Source organism: Haemorhous mexicanus, chromosome 15, assembly GCF_027477595.1.
Source record: "Haemorhous mexicanus isolate bHaeMex1 chromosome 15, bHaeMex1.pri, whole genome shotgun sequence".
In the NCBI taxonomy this organism is placed as follows: Eukaryota; Metazoa; Chordata; class Aves; order Passeriformes; family Fringillidae; genus Haemorhous; species Haemorhous mexicanus.
Window position 1 is genome coordinate 148,752 of NC_082355.1, and position 12,820 is coordinate 161,571.

The 12,820-nt window shown below is 43.8% G+C and overlaps 1 protein-coding gene across 1 annotated transcript; it reads left to right on the forward strand.

Moving 5' to 3' along the window:
* The first annotated feature begins 17 nt into the window (after positions 1-17).
* Positions 18-9,651, forward strand: GFRA3 (GDNF family receptor alpha 3). The gene is made up of 8 exons (XM_059860268.1): positions 18-121; positions 3,476-3,751; positions 4,452-4,544; positions 4,939-5,284; positions 5,358-5,467; positions 6,621-6,755; positions 7,725-7,855; positions 8,163-9,651. The coding sequence occupies exons 1-8, from the start codon at positions 79-81 to the stop codon at positions 8,295-8,297; spliced, it is 1,269 nt and encodes a 422-aa protein (XP_059716251.1). The 5' UTR covers positions 18-78; the 3' UTR covers positions 8,298-9,651.
* The last annotated feature ends 3,169 nt before the right edge of the window (positions 9,652-12,820 follow it).

Consider the following 12,820-nt stretch of genomic DNA (forward strand, 5'->3'; position numbering starts at 1 on the left):
CCGGGCTCAGCAGCGCCGAGGCGGGGCCGCGCAGCATGCGAGCTGCAGCCCCGGCGTTCGGAGCCACTGACCGCCAGCATGGGGCCGGCGCTGCTCCTGGGGCTGCTTCTCTCCCGAGCCGGTAACAGCGCCCGGGGCGCGGGGCGGGCTGGGCAGGGCGGCACGACCACGTCCTTCTCCCGGCGGGCAGACAGCGGCATCGCTCGCACCCCGGCCCCGCCGCGGGTTGCAGGGGCGGTGCCGGCGTCGCGGTCGCCTGGGCTGACCGCTGCTCTCCCGATGCCCGCGGGCGCGGAGCGCGTCCCGAGCGCGGCTCTCCCGTCCACCGGCTCCCGCTGCGGGGAGGAATTCGCGATTCAAAGGAAAGGCTGCTGCTGCTTTGGCCCGAACGGGGAACCCCAGGTGTAGTTGCGGTCAAACTGGAGGGACGCTCTGGGGAGGGGACCGTCTGCCCTGGAGGCAAGGCGTGAGAAGGCGAGAGGAGATGCCGGGAGCCGATCCCCTAACGGGCACAACGCGGAGATTCGTTCGCCTGAGCTGGTCCCGGCTGCGCCGTGCTCTCGCTGGCTTCGCCCAGAGTAGTTTTTGATACCTACCCCCCATTCATTCGCCCTCTGAAATGCTTAAGGCCCATAGTTTTCGGAGACTAGGCTCGGTTTGTGAAGACCAATCCAAGGAACTCCTGCAGAGATGCAGTTGATTGTTCTACTCTGCCTCCTACTACTGCCGAATGACAAGAGCTCAGGATTGAAATTATTCCTTTACCCAGTTCATCTCTTGTTCAGTCTTCAGGGTTGATGTGACTAGGAATAGGAAAATTAGAGACTGCTCTGAAGCATTCCTAGTCTCTCTCTAGGGGTGCTTTGCACGCAGAAAAAGCTGCAGCTTTTTGACTGCTAAAAGATGGGCTGCTGCACTTACACTACAGTAGCCACTAGCAGCCACAAGATTGCAAAAGATTTCCCACAATTTTCCCATGTCCAAATGCCAATGCTTCTTTGGTAACTGTGTTTGATAAAGGAAAGGTTCCCTTCTGTAACTGTCATCTCTTTAAATGGCATGATGCATCCGGGGAAACAAGACAGACGTATCTATATGACAGGACATTGAAAAGGGAGAATAAAGGTGTATTGTACAACCTATCAATTTTTTTCTAAGGTATTAATAATCATCACATGTTAATTGGTAATTACCTTTTAACTTTTTTTTTTAAACTACAGATGGGATTCTCATACACATACATTTTCTGCAACCTAGACCACAGATCTAGGAAAGAATTAGCTTTCTCATTCTTTCCAATTTTTACTGGACTACTAAGACAAAATTTAAAAAAATCTTAAACAACTTGCCAAACTTCAGGGCTTATAACAATGCACAGACAGTAAATGATGTGTATAGAGGAGAACTGTTTTAAAGTTGAGGTTTAGAGCACCTTCACCTGAACCCACTGTGCTGGATACAAAGGATTCCTGATGAGAAATTTTTCAGGGAGTTTGAAAAGTCATTAAGTCTCTATGTAAGAGCCAGATGAATTACAAAGTACAGTAAGTTGCTGGAAGAACAAAGAAACTTGTACAAGTGAGACAGAGGTACCTAGATAATATTACTGAGCTGTAGGGAAAGTAGAAACTTTGAGAAGCAGGCTGGCATTCTACTGCTTGCAGCAAATAAACTGATGATGCTAGCAAAAATGAAGTAAGTGGGAGAACAAATTACATGGGGAAGATGGTACACTGGGTAATATGAGTTGTACCAAGATTTCCCCCTAATTTATAGTGATGGCAGACTGAAATAGTACTACCGTGTCTGCAGAACAAGGGAATGATAAGTAACGTGATGAACCCAAAGAACACTAAAGGTAGATGTAAGGCTCAGCACAGCCATTTCCAAAAGTCAGCCTTCCTTCTTGAAGGGAAGGAACATACCAGCCTATATATATTTTATTTTGAAACTGTCTTGTTTGAAGAGTTCATTGTGATTGTACTGTAAACATAGATTCATATACTGCAGAAATGAAGATTACAGACTGAATTAATCTACCCATGACAACATAATCATAAAACTATAGAAAGACTTGGGCAGGAAGGGACCTTAAAGACCATCTTGGTCTACACCCCTACCATGGACAGGGACACCTTCCACTAGACCAGACTGCCCCAAGTCTCATCCAACCCGGCCTTGGACATTTCCAGGGATGGGGCAGCCTCAGCTGCTCAGGGCAACCTGTGCCAGGCCCTTACCACCCTTTGAGTAAATAACTTCTTCCTCACATCTAATCTAAATCTCATATTTTTATTTTAAAACTGTTCCCCCTTGTCCTATCACTATCTGCCTGTATAAAAAGTTGCTATCCCTCCTTTTTTATAAGTCCCCTTTAAGTACTGAAAGGGGATCCAGTGGAGGTCTCCCTGCAGCCTTCTTCAGGCTGAATAACACCAGCTCTCTCAATCTGTCTCAAAGCAGGAGGTGCTTCAGCCCTCGGAATGTCTTTGGGCCTCCTCTGGACCTATGCTAACAAGTTAGTGTCCTTTCTGTGCTTAGAGCCCCAGGGCTGGATGCAGCACTGCAGGTAGAGTCTCATGAGGGCAGAACCTACTCAATCTGCTGGCCATGCTGATTTTGATGCAGCTCAGGACCTATTTGCTTTTTGGGCTGCAAGTGCACATGACCAGCTCACCCCTGAGAATCCCCAAGTCCTCCTCTGGAAGGCTGCTCTCAGTTCATCTCCCAGTCTGGATTTGGGTCTGGGATTGCCCCGACCCAGGTGCAGCACCTGTACTTGGACTGGTTGAATTTCATGAGGTTCTTATCGGCCAAGCCTTCATCTGCATTTTTGGCAGGGATTTTAGGGACTGGGCTCTATGTCCCCTAACTGACTGCATATCATCCCTTCTGTATGAAGCTACTTGCATCCTTTGGTAAGGATTCATTTTATTATGCAAAGAATACACATTCTTAAGTCTTCAGGCTCATTAACATAGTTGTTTTTATGCCCTATAAATTGTTTTCTTGGTACATCTCTTAATGACTAGCATATACTCTAGTAATTGCAGCAGTACTGACTCATAGTACACAGTATGGTGTTACTATGTGCTTATTGCTCTATGGTTTTCAGCAGGCAGATAGAAGAGCTTCTTCAAAGCAGGCCTCAGCACCCCCAAGGTTTCACAGGGATTTACTAGTCCCCAAAATACAGAGCAATCCCTGATCCCAGCCAAGTTGAACAAAATTATTATGGAGGCTTTTATTTAACCTTTTGCTCCCTCTTTCATTTATACTCATCCTTTTTTTTTCTAAATGGAGACAACTCTTGTCTCCACATGAAAGATCCCAACGAGCTCTGTTTCTTGCGAGGAGTCCTTGTTGAAGACTGAATCCCTGCAGAACAATGGCAAGATGCTTGTGTGGCATTTGTGGCATTTGACATTTGGCCGTTTTGACTGGGGTCCTAACAGTCCTTTCTCTACTTGATCAGGAGACCTCATGGCTCTGCCCAGCAGTGACTGTGTCATGGCAGAGCAGCTATGTCTCTCTGACTCCACCTGCAATGCCACATACAGGACCCTGGAAAACTGTGCCCTGGCCAAGACTCGCCTCCTTTCACTGGATCATGATAGCAGGGTCAGATGTCTGAATGCAGAGCTTGACCTCGGGAACAGCTCTTTGCTGCACTGCAAGTGTCACCGGCGCATGAAGAGACAGGAGCACTGCTTACGCATTTTCTGGACCGTTCACTCCAGCATGACAGATGGTGAGATGAAGTCATATAAATTTACAAGGTACTAGTAAGGCTTACCTCCACCCCCTAGGTGAAAACAACCGTGAAAGTCCACTTCTCAGCACTGTAGGTAATTGCTCCGGAACCATATCTTCTAGTAAAGAGAATTCATTACTACTCTGTTTGATAAGCAGAGAAAACTTATCTGGTATGGGACCAACCCTTCAAATACACCAGCAAACCTGGGAGACAAAGATAGCTACACTGAGATAGTTAGATTTAGTGCTGTGAAAAATACCTCAAAATGGTCCTGTCTGTCCATCACTGAAAACACATGTGATTATGACACATATTGCCATAGCATTCCTATGTGTTTTGCTGCTTTCTTTTGTGGGATGCTTCTACTTGACCTCCTAGAGCCTGCCTGTGTTGCTCAGCTCCTCACACTTACTGAAGCTGAAAAATCCAAATGACTACATAGACCAAATTCCAGCTGGACAAAATGTAATGAGGTTTTTATATAGTAATAGCTTCTCATTTCTAGAAGAACCATTCTTAGCATTTGGCTTTGAGTGAGACAGAGCATTTTGGAAATCCAGCCTGAGGAAAGAACCAGGCATAAATAAGAAAAATATCAATTTAAGAATAAATAAACAAACAAATAAAGAAATAAAGCTAGTCATAAAGCATTCTCCCATTTCCCACTGCATTAAATATCTTGTATCTTGCCTAGGTTATCTCAATTTGGAGACCTCTCCCTATGAGAATTCAGCAAATGAAGAGCACTGGAAGACAGATTATAATAAACTGGCAGCTCTGGTATCAGGTAAGAATTGTAATGGTTACATGATATAATGCTGCCTTCTCTTATATTTTCATGGGTTGAAGATTATTAAGAACAATTTGGGGTAAAATGGCCCCTTTCATTAGAGGAACGCCTGCTCTAGCTACTTGCCTAAATTTGTCACTCCTACCACACGCAAATAAAGCCGCAGATCCAGGCCCATGAAACCAGTAATGACCCACAATGATCCATACTCTGAAAAAAGCACCCTACTATGAACCAATAGTGTCATACTGCAGGCACATGGAAGGACTGGTTTGCTTTGTTGTTTTTGATTTTTCGAATCTGACCATCAAGAAAGGAGTACTCCTGCTTCCATACAAAATCTCTTCTGGAGACTCGCTTCATGATTTTTGTGTTTCTTTCGGCTTTATAGGCTCACAGTTAGCAGGAGATGCAACAAATCCATGTCTGAGAGCAACACACGTCTGTAATCTGAGCAAGAAGTGTTTTCGTCTGCGCACAGACTATGCCTCCATCTGCACCAAGGGAGCAGGAAGTGAGGATGTGTGTGACCGGCGCAAGTGCCACAGAGGGCTAAGGAATTTCTTTGAGAAAGTTCCTGAGGATTTCACCAGAAGGATCCTGTTCTGTCCATGTCAAGATGAATTTTGCGGAGAAAGACGCCGCAAGACTATTGTTCCTGATTGTTCTTTCCAGTATAACACCAAACCAAATTGTCTCTGGCTTCTGGACTCCTGCTTAGAAGACCATATCTGCAAGTAGGTCAGGCAGCAGAGGATGTTTTCCAAGAGAACAACCTCGACACTGATGGTCTCATTTTCTTTCCTACAGATCCCGACTGGCTGACTTCCAACAAAATTGTCAACCTGTAGACATGTCTCCAGATGGCTGCTCTCTGCACAACCATGCTGCATGCCTGCAGGCTTACATGGGGATGATTGGTAAGTGATATCCACAGGAAGATACAGGGTAGATGCCTTCAGGCCACAAACTTGCAAGAACTCTCTGATGCTGTGAAGGACCATTCTGGTCTCCTGCAGGAGGTAGCACTCAGTATACCAGTGAATATGCCTTACTAAAGGATGCTAGTGCTCTCCCTTGCCTCGTAGGTAAATGCAATCCAAAGAGAGCTCTTCCATGGCATTTTTTGCTTTACTTTGCCCCATCCTTGCCAGAGATTTCTGTGTGCCACTTTGCATCATCAGCTGGTGCAAAGCACTCCAAGTGACTCAGCAACAGCGCTCTGTGGGCTTGTGTGAACTAAGTCATTGTCATTTCTAATGCTGGAGTTATATCCCATCACAGCAGTGATTAAACACAGCATTCCATCACTGTCTGACTTTTAGACTCCTGATGGCTTGCTAGTATTGTGCGCACTATGTTCTCAGAGCCAGCCGGAACATAGGACTACCAACTGTTAGAAGGAAGGTCATCTTTGGTTTTAGTTATTTACTATCTACCAACCTACTAAAACATTTTCAGAGTAGCTCAAAAGAGGATGTAAAGAGCAGCAGTACCTCAGAAGCTGTAAATCTAGACTATACCTTCAATTTTTCCAGATGGCTCTGCTAATTTTGAGCTAAATAAGCACTGCCTGAGTGGCACACTACAGGTGTGCAGTGTTTGTCAAAAGACACCTGGCTACACAGTGTTTCCAGTTACACAAGAAGCAAGAGTACCTTTTGCTGCCATATGTCAGCTGAGTCCATGCAAGTCCTTCACATCCTAAAACAAAAATCCTTCATAATTTAATGCTTGCCCCATTAAATTGCTTTCCCCCCATCAGTTTGCACTGAGCTATGCAGGTACAGTTCTCACCATTGCTTCTGCTGTGTACACATCACAATTTAATGCTTGCACCAGCTTCAGTTCTCAATACATCTCAGAGTGCCTGTGTCAGGGGTAGCAATCTCAACACTTTCTCACAGCTCAGCAGACTTCAAGTAGGTTCATTGAGCCTGGGCCACCTAGTGGCACTCCTGACCTCACCAGGGTACCACGCTTATCACAGTGGGAGGCTTCTGCCTCCGGGGCAGCATTTCCTTAAGTATAACATGATTCATAATGCTTCTTTCATCTGGGGGTTTGGGACAGGCACACCCATGACACCCAACTATGTCAGTAACTCCAGTGTGGAGGTTTCCTTGTGGTGTACATGTGAGAACAGCGGCAACCAGAAGGAGAAGTGTGACCAGATACTCGGCATGTTTGAGAGCAACAAATGCCTTGGTAAGCATCAGTCACGTCACAGAGAAACAGCTCAGCAGAGAGCAATTTAAATCCTGTGGTTTCAAGATTCTGTGTTGCACTGCTCTTGTGTATAGTTCTATCTTCTGCAATGTCTCCATGATCTCCTCTGCAACCTATGGGACCAGCCTGGATCTGCTCTAAGAACTGTTTGTGTATCTTTTGGCAACATTTCTGCTCATCTCGAACACCCTTGAAGCTATTTCCAAACATCATTCAAATTAAGGGCACTGCAAAAACATCACCAAGGCGAGGTGAGACATGCTGTATCCATAGGTTGCTGAGTAACCACATCTGTGCAGGATTATGGGGTCAGGATTCCCCTCCTTGTCCTCTGTTTCTGTACTCACCTCTGGCCCTCATTTACTCAGTCAAGATAAGTAGGCTCCTGATGCAGCCTGTTACTAGATTCAGCATAGCAGTTGCAAAAGTCCTGTTATATGCAACTGTGTAATCCTAAGTCTGTATTTCTTTTATTTCCCTAGCATTTTAGCAACATACCTTAATGAGATTTAAATATTTTATGTTTTTAAAAGCTTTAAAAGGATATAAAAGAAAACAGCATCATTACATAAATGATTAATATTTAAACCTGCCTCCTACAGTATATAAAAGCCTTACACCCAGCACTATAGACACATCTACAATTTAATCATCTCATCCGAGATACTACAAACCTGCCCCATACAAAATACAGAGTTGGGAAAGTCACAGAGGAGCCCAAAAGTCTTCAAGTACAGTTCAAACTGTTTTTGCAGTTTGCTCAATCTCATAAGTAAACCCACAAACTGACAGGCCGTTCACAAAACAGAGAATACATATTTTTTAAATCAAGGCCACACAGCCGGTGAGTGCCTTTCCTAAAACAGCTTCTCTAGACTTCTGCTCACTAGACTCCAAGGTGTGCACAAAAAAAACACAGTAAGACTCTTACTTTACTTCTGTTTGCAGAAAATACCATTTGGTCTCAAATGCACCTGAAGCAGACAGCTCTAGAAAGACAGGAAGACTTATTTTATTCGTCTTCCCTAAGCTTCCAAGGAGACAGTGCCAGCGCATCTCTCTCTTCAGCAATGTCCCAGGTACGCAATGCTTTGTTGCCTTCACAAAGCAGCAAGTCAAGTAGCCTAGAGACAGTAGTTGAAAAACCTTGCATCTGGAAATATGTGACTTTGGACATCAAACCAAGGGATGCCATGTGCATGCAGAGCACTGGACTACACTACCTGAAGTTAATCCTTCCACAGACAAGCAAAAATAGGAGGATGTATATCTGGCCACAGGAGTTTCAATAGTCACACATTAGTGCTCAGAACCAGAGGTTCTGCAGCCAGAAGTTTGAGCATAAATGTGCCTAACTGGGATTCATCCCTCCTTTTTATTTCCTAGGTGGCTGAAGGGAAGACACAACGAGACAGCTCCAAACAGAGCAGTATGCCTATGGCCTCCTCTGTATTTTCTGGAGCTGCTACTTCCTGGCCTTCTCTGGCTCTGTTCCTGCCCCTGTTGCTTAGCCCACATTAATGTGGCATAAATGGAATCTTTCCTTCCCATATTATTAATATTATTCCATATCCAGGCATGTTCCAATACACATTTACCTTTGGGAAACAGAAGGCTTTCAGACAAGAGGAATGGCCTTAACCCAGAATGGCAATCACTGGAAACCTCCCACATACTTGCACCCCGCTTTCCCTCTGTCAGTTTGCACTGAGCTCTGCAGGTACAGTTCTCACCATTGCTTCTGCTGCGTACACATTCTGAGTAGCAGGCTAATGTTGCAGCTTAATAGGTTAAATCAAGGGTCTGATTTCTTTCAGAATTTGTGCAGAGTTTGGTTTCTGACTCTAGGGATGATCTGACAGTGCCTTCAACCACCCCACCATCTAAAGCTCCTCCTCAGGCATAAAATCATTGAATGGTTTGGGTTTGAAGGGACCTTAAAAAATCATTTAGCCCCAACCCCCATGCCATGGGCAGGGACTACCTTCCACTAGACCAGGTTGCTGAAAACCCCATTCAACCTGGCCTTGAACACTTGAAGGAATGGGGCAAACACAGCTTCTCTGGACAATCTATGCCAGTACATCACCACCCTCACAGGGAATAATTTTTTCCTAATAGTCAATCTAAACATACCCTCTTTCAGTTTAAAAATGTTGTTCCATATCCTGTCCCTAGAGACCCTGGAAAAAAAGTTTCTCTCAGTGCTTATTGTCCCCCCGATGTATTGAAAAGGCACAACAAGGTCTCCACAGAGCATTCACTTCTCCAGGCCAAACCACATCAACTGTCTCAGCCTTTCTTCATAGGAGAGGAGTTCTAGCCCTCTCATAATTTTCATGGCCTCGTCTGAACCTGCTTGAACAGGTCCACATCTGTCATGTACTGGGCACCCCAGAGTTGGAAGGCTGAACTCCGGGTGGGGAGGTGGGCTGAGGTAGGGGGGAAGAATTCCCTCTCAGCCTGCTGGCCATGCTTCTTTTTATGTAGCCCAGGCTGCAGGATGGCTTTCTGGGCTGCAAGTGCATTTTATCAAGTCATGTCTAGTTTTCCACCCAGCCATGTATCCAAGTTCTTTGCTGCAGGGCTACTCTCAATCCATTTCACTCCCCCACTCTGTACTGATATTGAGGGTTGCCCCAAACCAGATGTGGGACCTTGTGCTCGGACTTGTTGCACTTAATGAGTTTTGTTGGTATCCATTTCTCAAGCCTATGAAGGCATAGAGAATATCATCCTAAAGACTAGAAGCCTGTGCTTCAGGGTGTTTTGCAAGTAAAGCTCAATAAATATACATGTGAAGTCCCCGGTAAACACCATCTCTGGATTACTTTCAGTTCCCTTTTCAAATTCATTCTTTTAAGCATAAGAAAAATACCAGTCCAGATCAAGAGCACTATACTAGAGTTTATGCTCCATTCTGTTGTTCTTTCAACATACACGTAATCCATTATCTCAGCTAGCAACACACTTGTGTTTTGTTGTTCAAGATGAATGGCGCTCAATTCCAGTAGATTTAGGCTTATCTAGCAAAAGAAGATCTTGCCTGGCCTCAGGACAAACCTTCTCTGTAACCCTTAGAGAATACATTTGGCTCCTTGAAGGCACATTGACCACGAACCCTGGCACATACAGTTGCAAGAATCTCCTTATATCTGTCCGCATATTCAAGTTACCATTGTCATCTTCCAGCCACTTGCCCCATCTTCCTCTTCTGCCAAGCACCATCTCATAACCTGTTTATTCTGAATGTAAATGTGTGCGCTGTGTAACTGCTGTTAGTTTGTACTGCATTTGTCTGTAAAAATGTGGTGTTAAGTGAATATTGATTTCTGAGCATAGGTTAACAGTCTACAATCAATTGTGTGCAAGAGTTGCCTCACCAGCCAGCCAACATTTTCAAATAGCCAGAACTCAGCTCAAAACAGCTCCTCCATGCACACATGTAGAGCCCATTGCTCATACTCAGAGAGAGGCAACAGATCTGAACAATACCATACACATCCACACAAGATTATAATCCTGAACAGAGGCAGAGTAACTGAGTATTTCTTTTTATCCTGTGTTTATCTGTTGCCAGGAAAGCACAGTCACTGTCAGACACCTTATTACAGAATCTTATATTGTCATGTGTATCAAAGTAATTATCCTTCTGCAGTGGTAATATTTCCATTTCCCCTTCCAGGCTTTTGTTTATTTCCTAGGCAGGTAGAGCAAAGAAAACATGCATGCAGCAGCATTGTCTCCTCTGTCACGCAGAGAAGCAATGTATTATTTACATGCAGTAGGAATGAATATGTTTTCTTAATAAACAGGCGTACTAATGCTGATATTTCTCATTACCTACTGAAATATGGCTATTTGGAGCAAGAGACAGCACTGTTTCCACCTGTTTGCCACCATTAGTTAATAAAAATAACCCTAATATGGCAAACCTATGTAACCCTAATATAGTATGTACATTAGGCCATCCTCCATATGGTGGGACTTGGAAATGTATCAAGATGTAATGTAATATCATCTGTCATCTCTAGAAGTTAATGGAGAGTGACAGGGAAGAAGAAAATGTTATTCTTTTCACTATTCCACACAACAGAGAGACTATTTTGAGAATAATGGAGTAGCTTTCTGAGCGATATGTACCACACACACTGGTACAAAATGCACTGCATTGATCTCCCACTCATCTGTGCTGTGGTCTTTCCTCTTTCCCAAATTTAGTGCTGTAAAACAGATTGATATGGAGAAAGGATTAGCATTTTCTTGTTCAAGTTTAGGGCACTAAATTCCTACTAAGAGGGTTATTGATTGCAATTGCAGTCTTCTGTCATATCCTGGCTTGTATAGGAAAATGCTTGACACTTGGACAAATCATACTCTTGACTGAAATTGAAACAAAACATTTCAGTTTGTTGTGGTTTTTTTTTCCAAGTGTCCTGTGTCCTTTTTTCATGCACCTTTATATACACCGCTTCCTCTTAGCTTGTTCATCAATAACTGCAAGCAAAATTCACTTCTAACTACACCTTCATTCACAGGTACTCACACTGTTGTGAGTACAAACCCATTTCCACTTAGGCTTTTCTAACACCTGATCTCCATATATCACAGTTTTTCATCTACCCAGCATATTCATGCACAACTGAACTGCTACTAGAAATGTCATGCCAGTACCACTGTCAATTCAGTTCTGTCAGCACCATCAATGTTCCTAGACTGGTACATTTCCTAAACCCATTCAGAACAGCTTACTAACCATACTACAGGGCAATTAAGAACCCCCCCTTCAGTTCTGTTCCCAGAAAGTGGAAAACAACATCCTGTAAGAGCACCTATGATCTCTCAAAAGATAATCCACAAAACACAAAATTAATCCAATAAAAATTCTCTATCCAGACAGTCTTAAAAATGAGCATTCAGTGAGCATATAGGAGGAGGGAACCTTCTAATTACTGTAATGTAGATTATTTTTTAAAGAGTAAAATAATGTGAAGTCTGACTAATAAAATTTATCTTGCAACTCTAGAAGTCTCCTGCCTTCCTTTGCATTTAATAGAAGCTACACTCCTTATCTCCACTGCTGGAGGCATTATGGAACAGAAGTGTAAAAATCAGAGTTAGAATCTCTTACAAAGCAATCTTAACTTTTACAGATATCACTCACTGTCAGGTACTTCAGGTGTGGCTTCCAGAACTCTGATAGAGCCTTAGGTCTCTTAACATCATCTAAAGTAGCATTTACAAAGGCCATTCATATAGTCCCCCAGCAGTGAGCTCAGCCAGCTGTTAGATAAGTGGTTTCTTTTGCCAAGTGGGAGAACCAATTCACATTTCTTGCCTGAGGTCATAAGCAAGATGATGCCAGAGATAAACCTTGATTTTGCAAGTCCAAAATAGTAATAGTGTCCTTGCCTCATTCAAATAATTCCCACTGCCTCCAAGAAATGCCTATGTTTTAGTAAGAATCAAATGGCTGCAGTTTTCCTTTTAGAAGGGGGAACAATATGCTATTGCAGATGACGAAAAGCTAAAGCACTGTTGGTTTCAAACAGTGATTCCTGGCTACAGGTCTCCTGCCCAGCTCTCAAAATCGGCTGACAATAATTTCAATTGATAGGAAAGGACTACAGGTTCAGCATCTATAAAGAATGAAAGTATCTTTTTCAGTACATCCTAAAAATCATGTCACTCTATTTGCCAAAATGATAGGCAACTTTACAAGAATAAACAACACAGAATAAAAAGGAGAATTGTCAAAGTAATCTTTGAGGTGTCCACAAACCAGGCAAAGCTTTTGGGGACAACAGTGGAGAAAGAGGATGCCAATCAGCACTGCTGAGCTCCACAGGATAGTTCAGCACAGCTATGGAATCACAGCTCGCAGCTATTCCACATCTGCCTCCTCCACTGAAACAGATCCTGGTAAATACAATCAGAGGCTAATCACTTCTACCCCAGGGACTTTGTGGCTGAACCTTTTTTCATTTGAGGCAGGGTCGGTTGAGCCTGAGCTTGGTTAGTCTCTAATGGAAGCTCTTCTGATA

Bases quoted from the DNA above. Each gene is read 5' to 3' on its own strand.
- GFRA3 (XM_059860268.1), top strand. From the start codon at position 79: ATGGGGCCGGCGCTGCTCCTGGGGCTGCTTCTCTCCCGAGCCG. The intron at 122-3,475 runs GTAACAGCGCCC...CTACTTGATCAG, and splicing joins GCTGCTTCTCTCCCGAGCCG to GAGACCTCATGGCTCTGCCC. The intron at 7,856-8,162 runs GTACGCAATGCT...TTTATTTCCTAG, and splicing joins TCTCTTCAGCAATGTCCCAG to GTGGCTGAAGGGAAGACACA.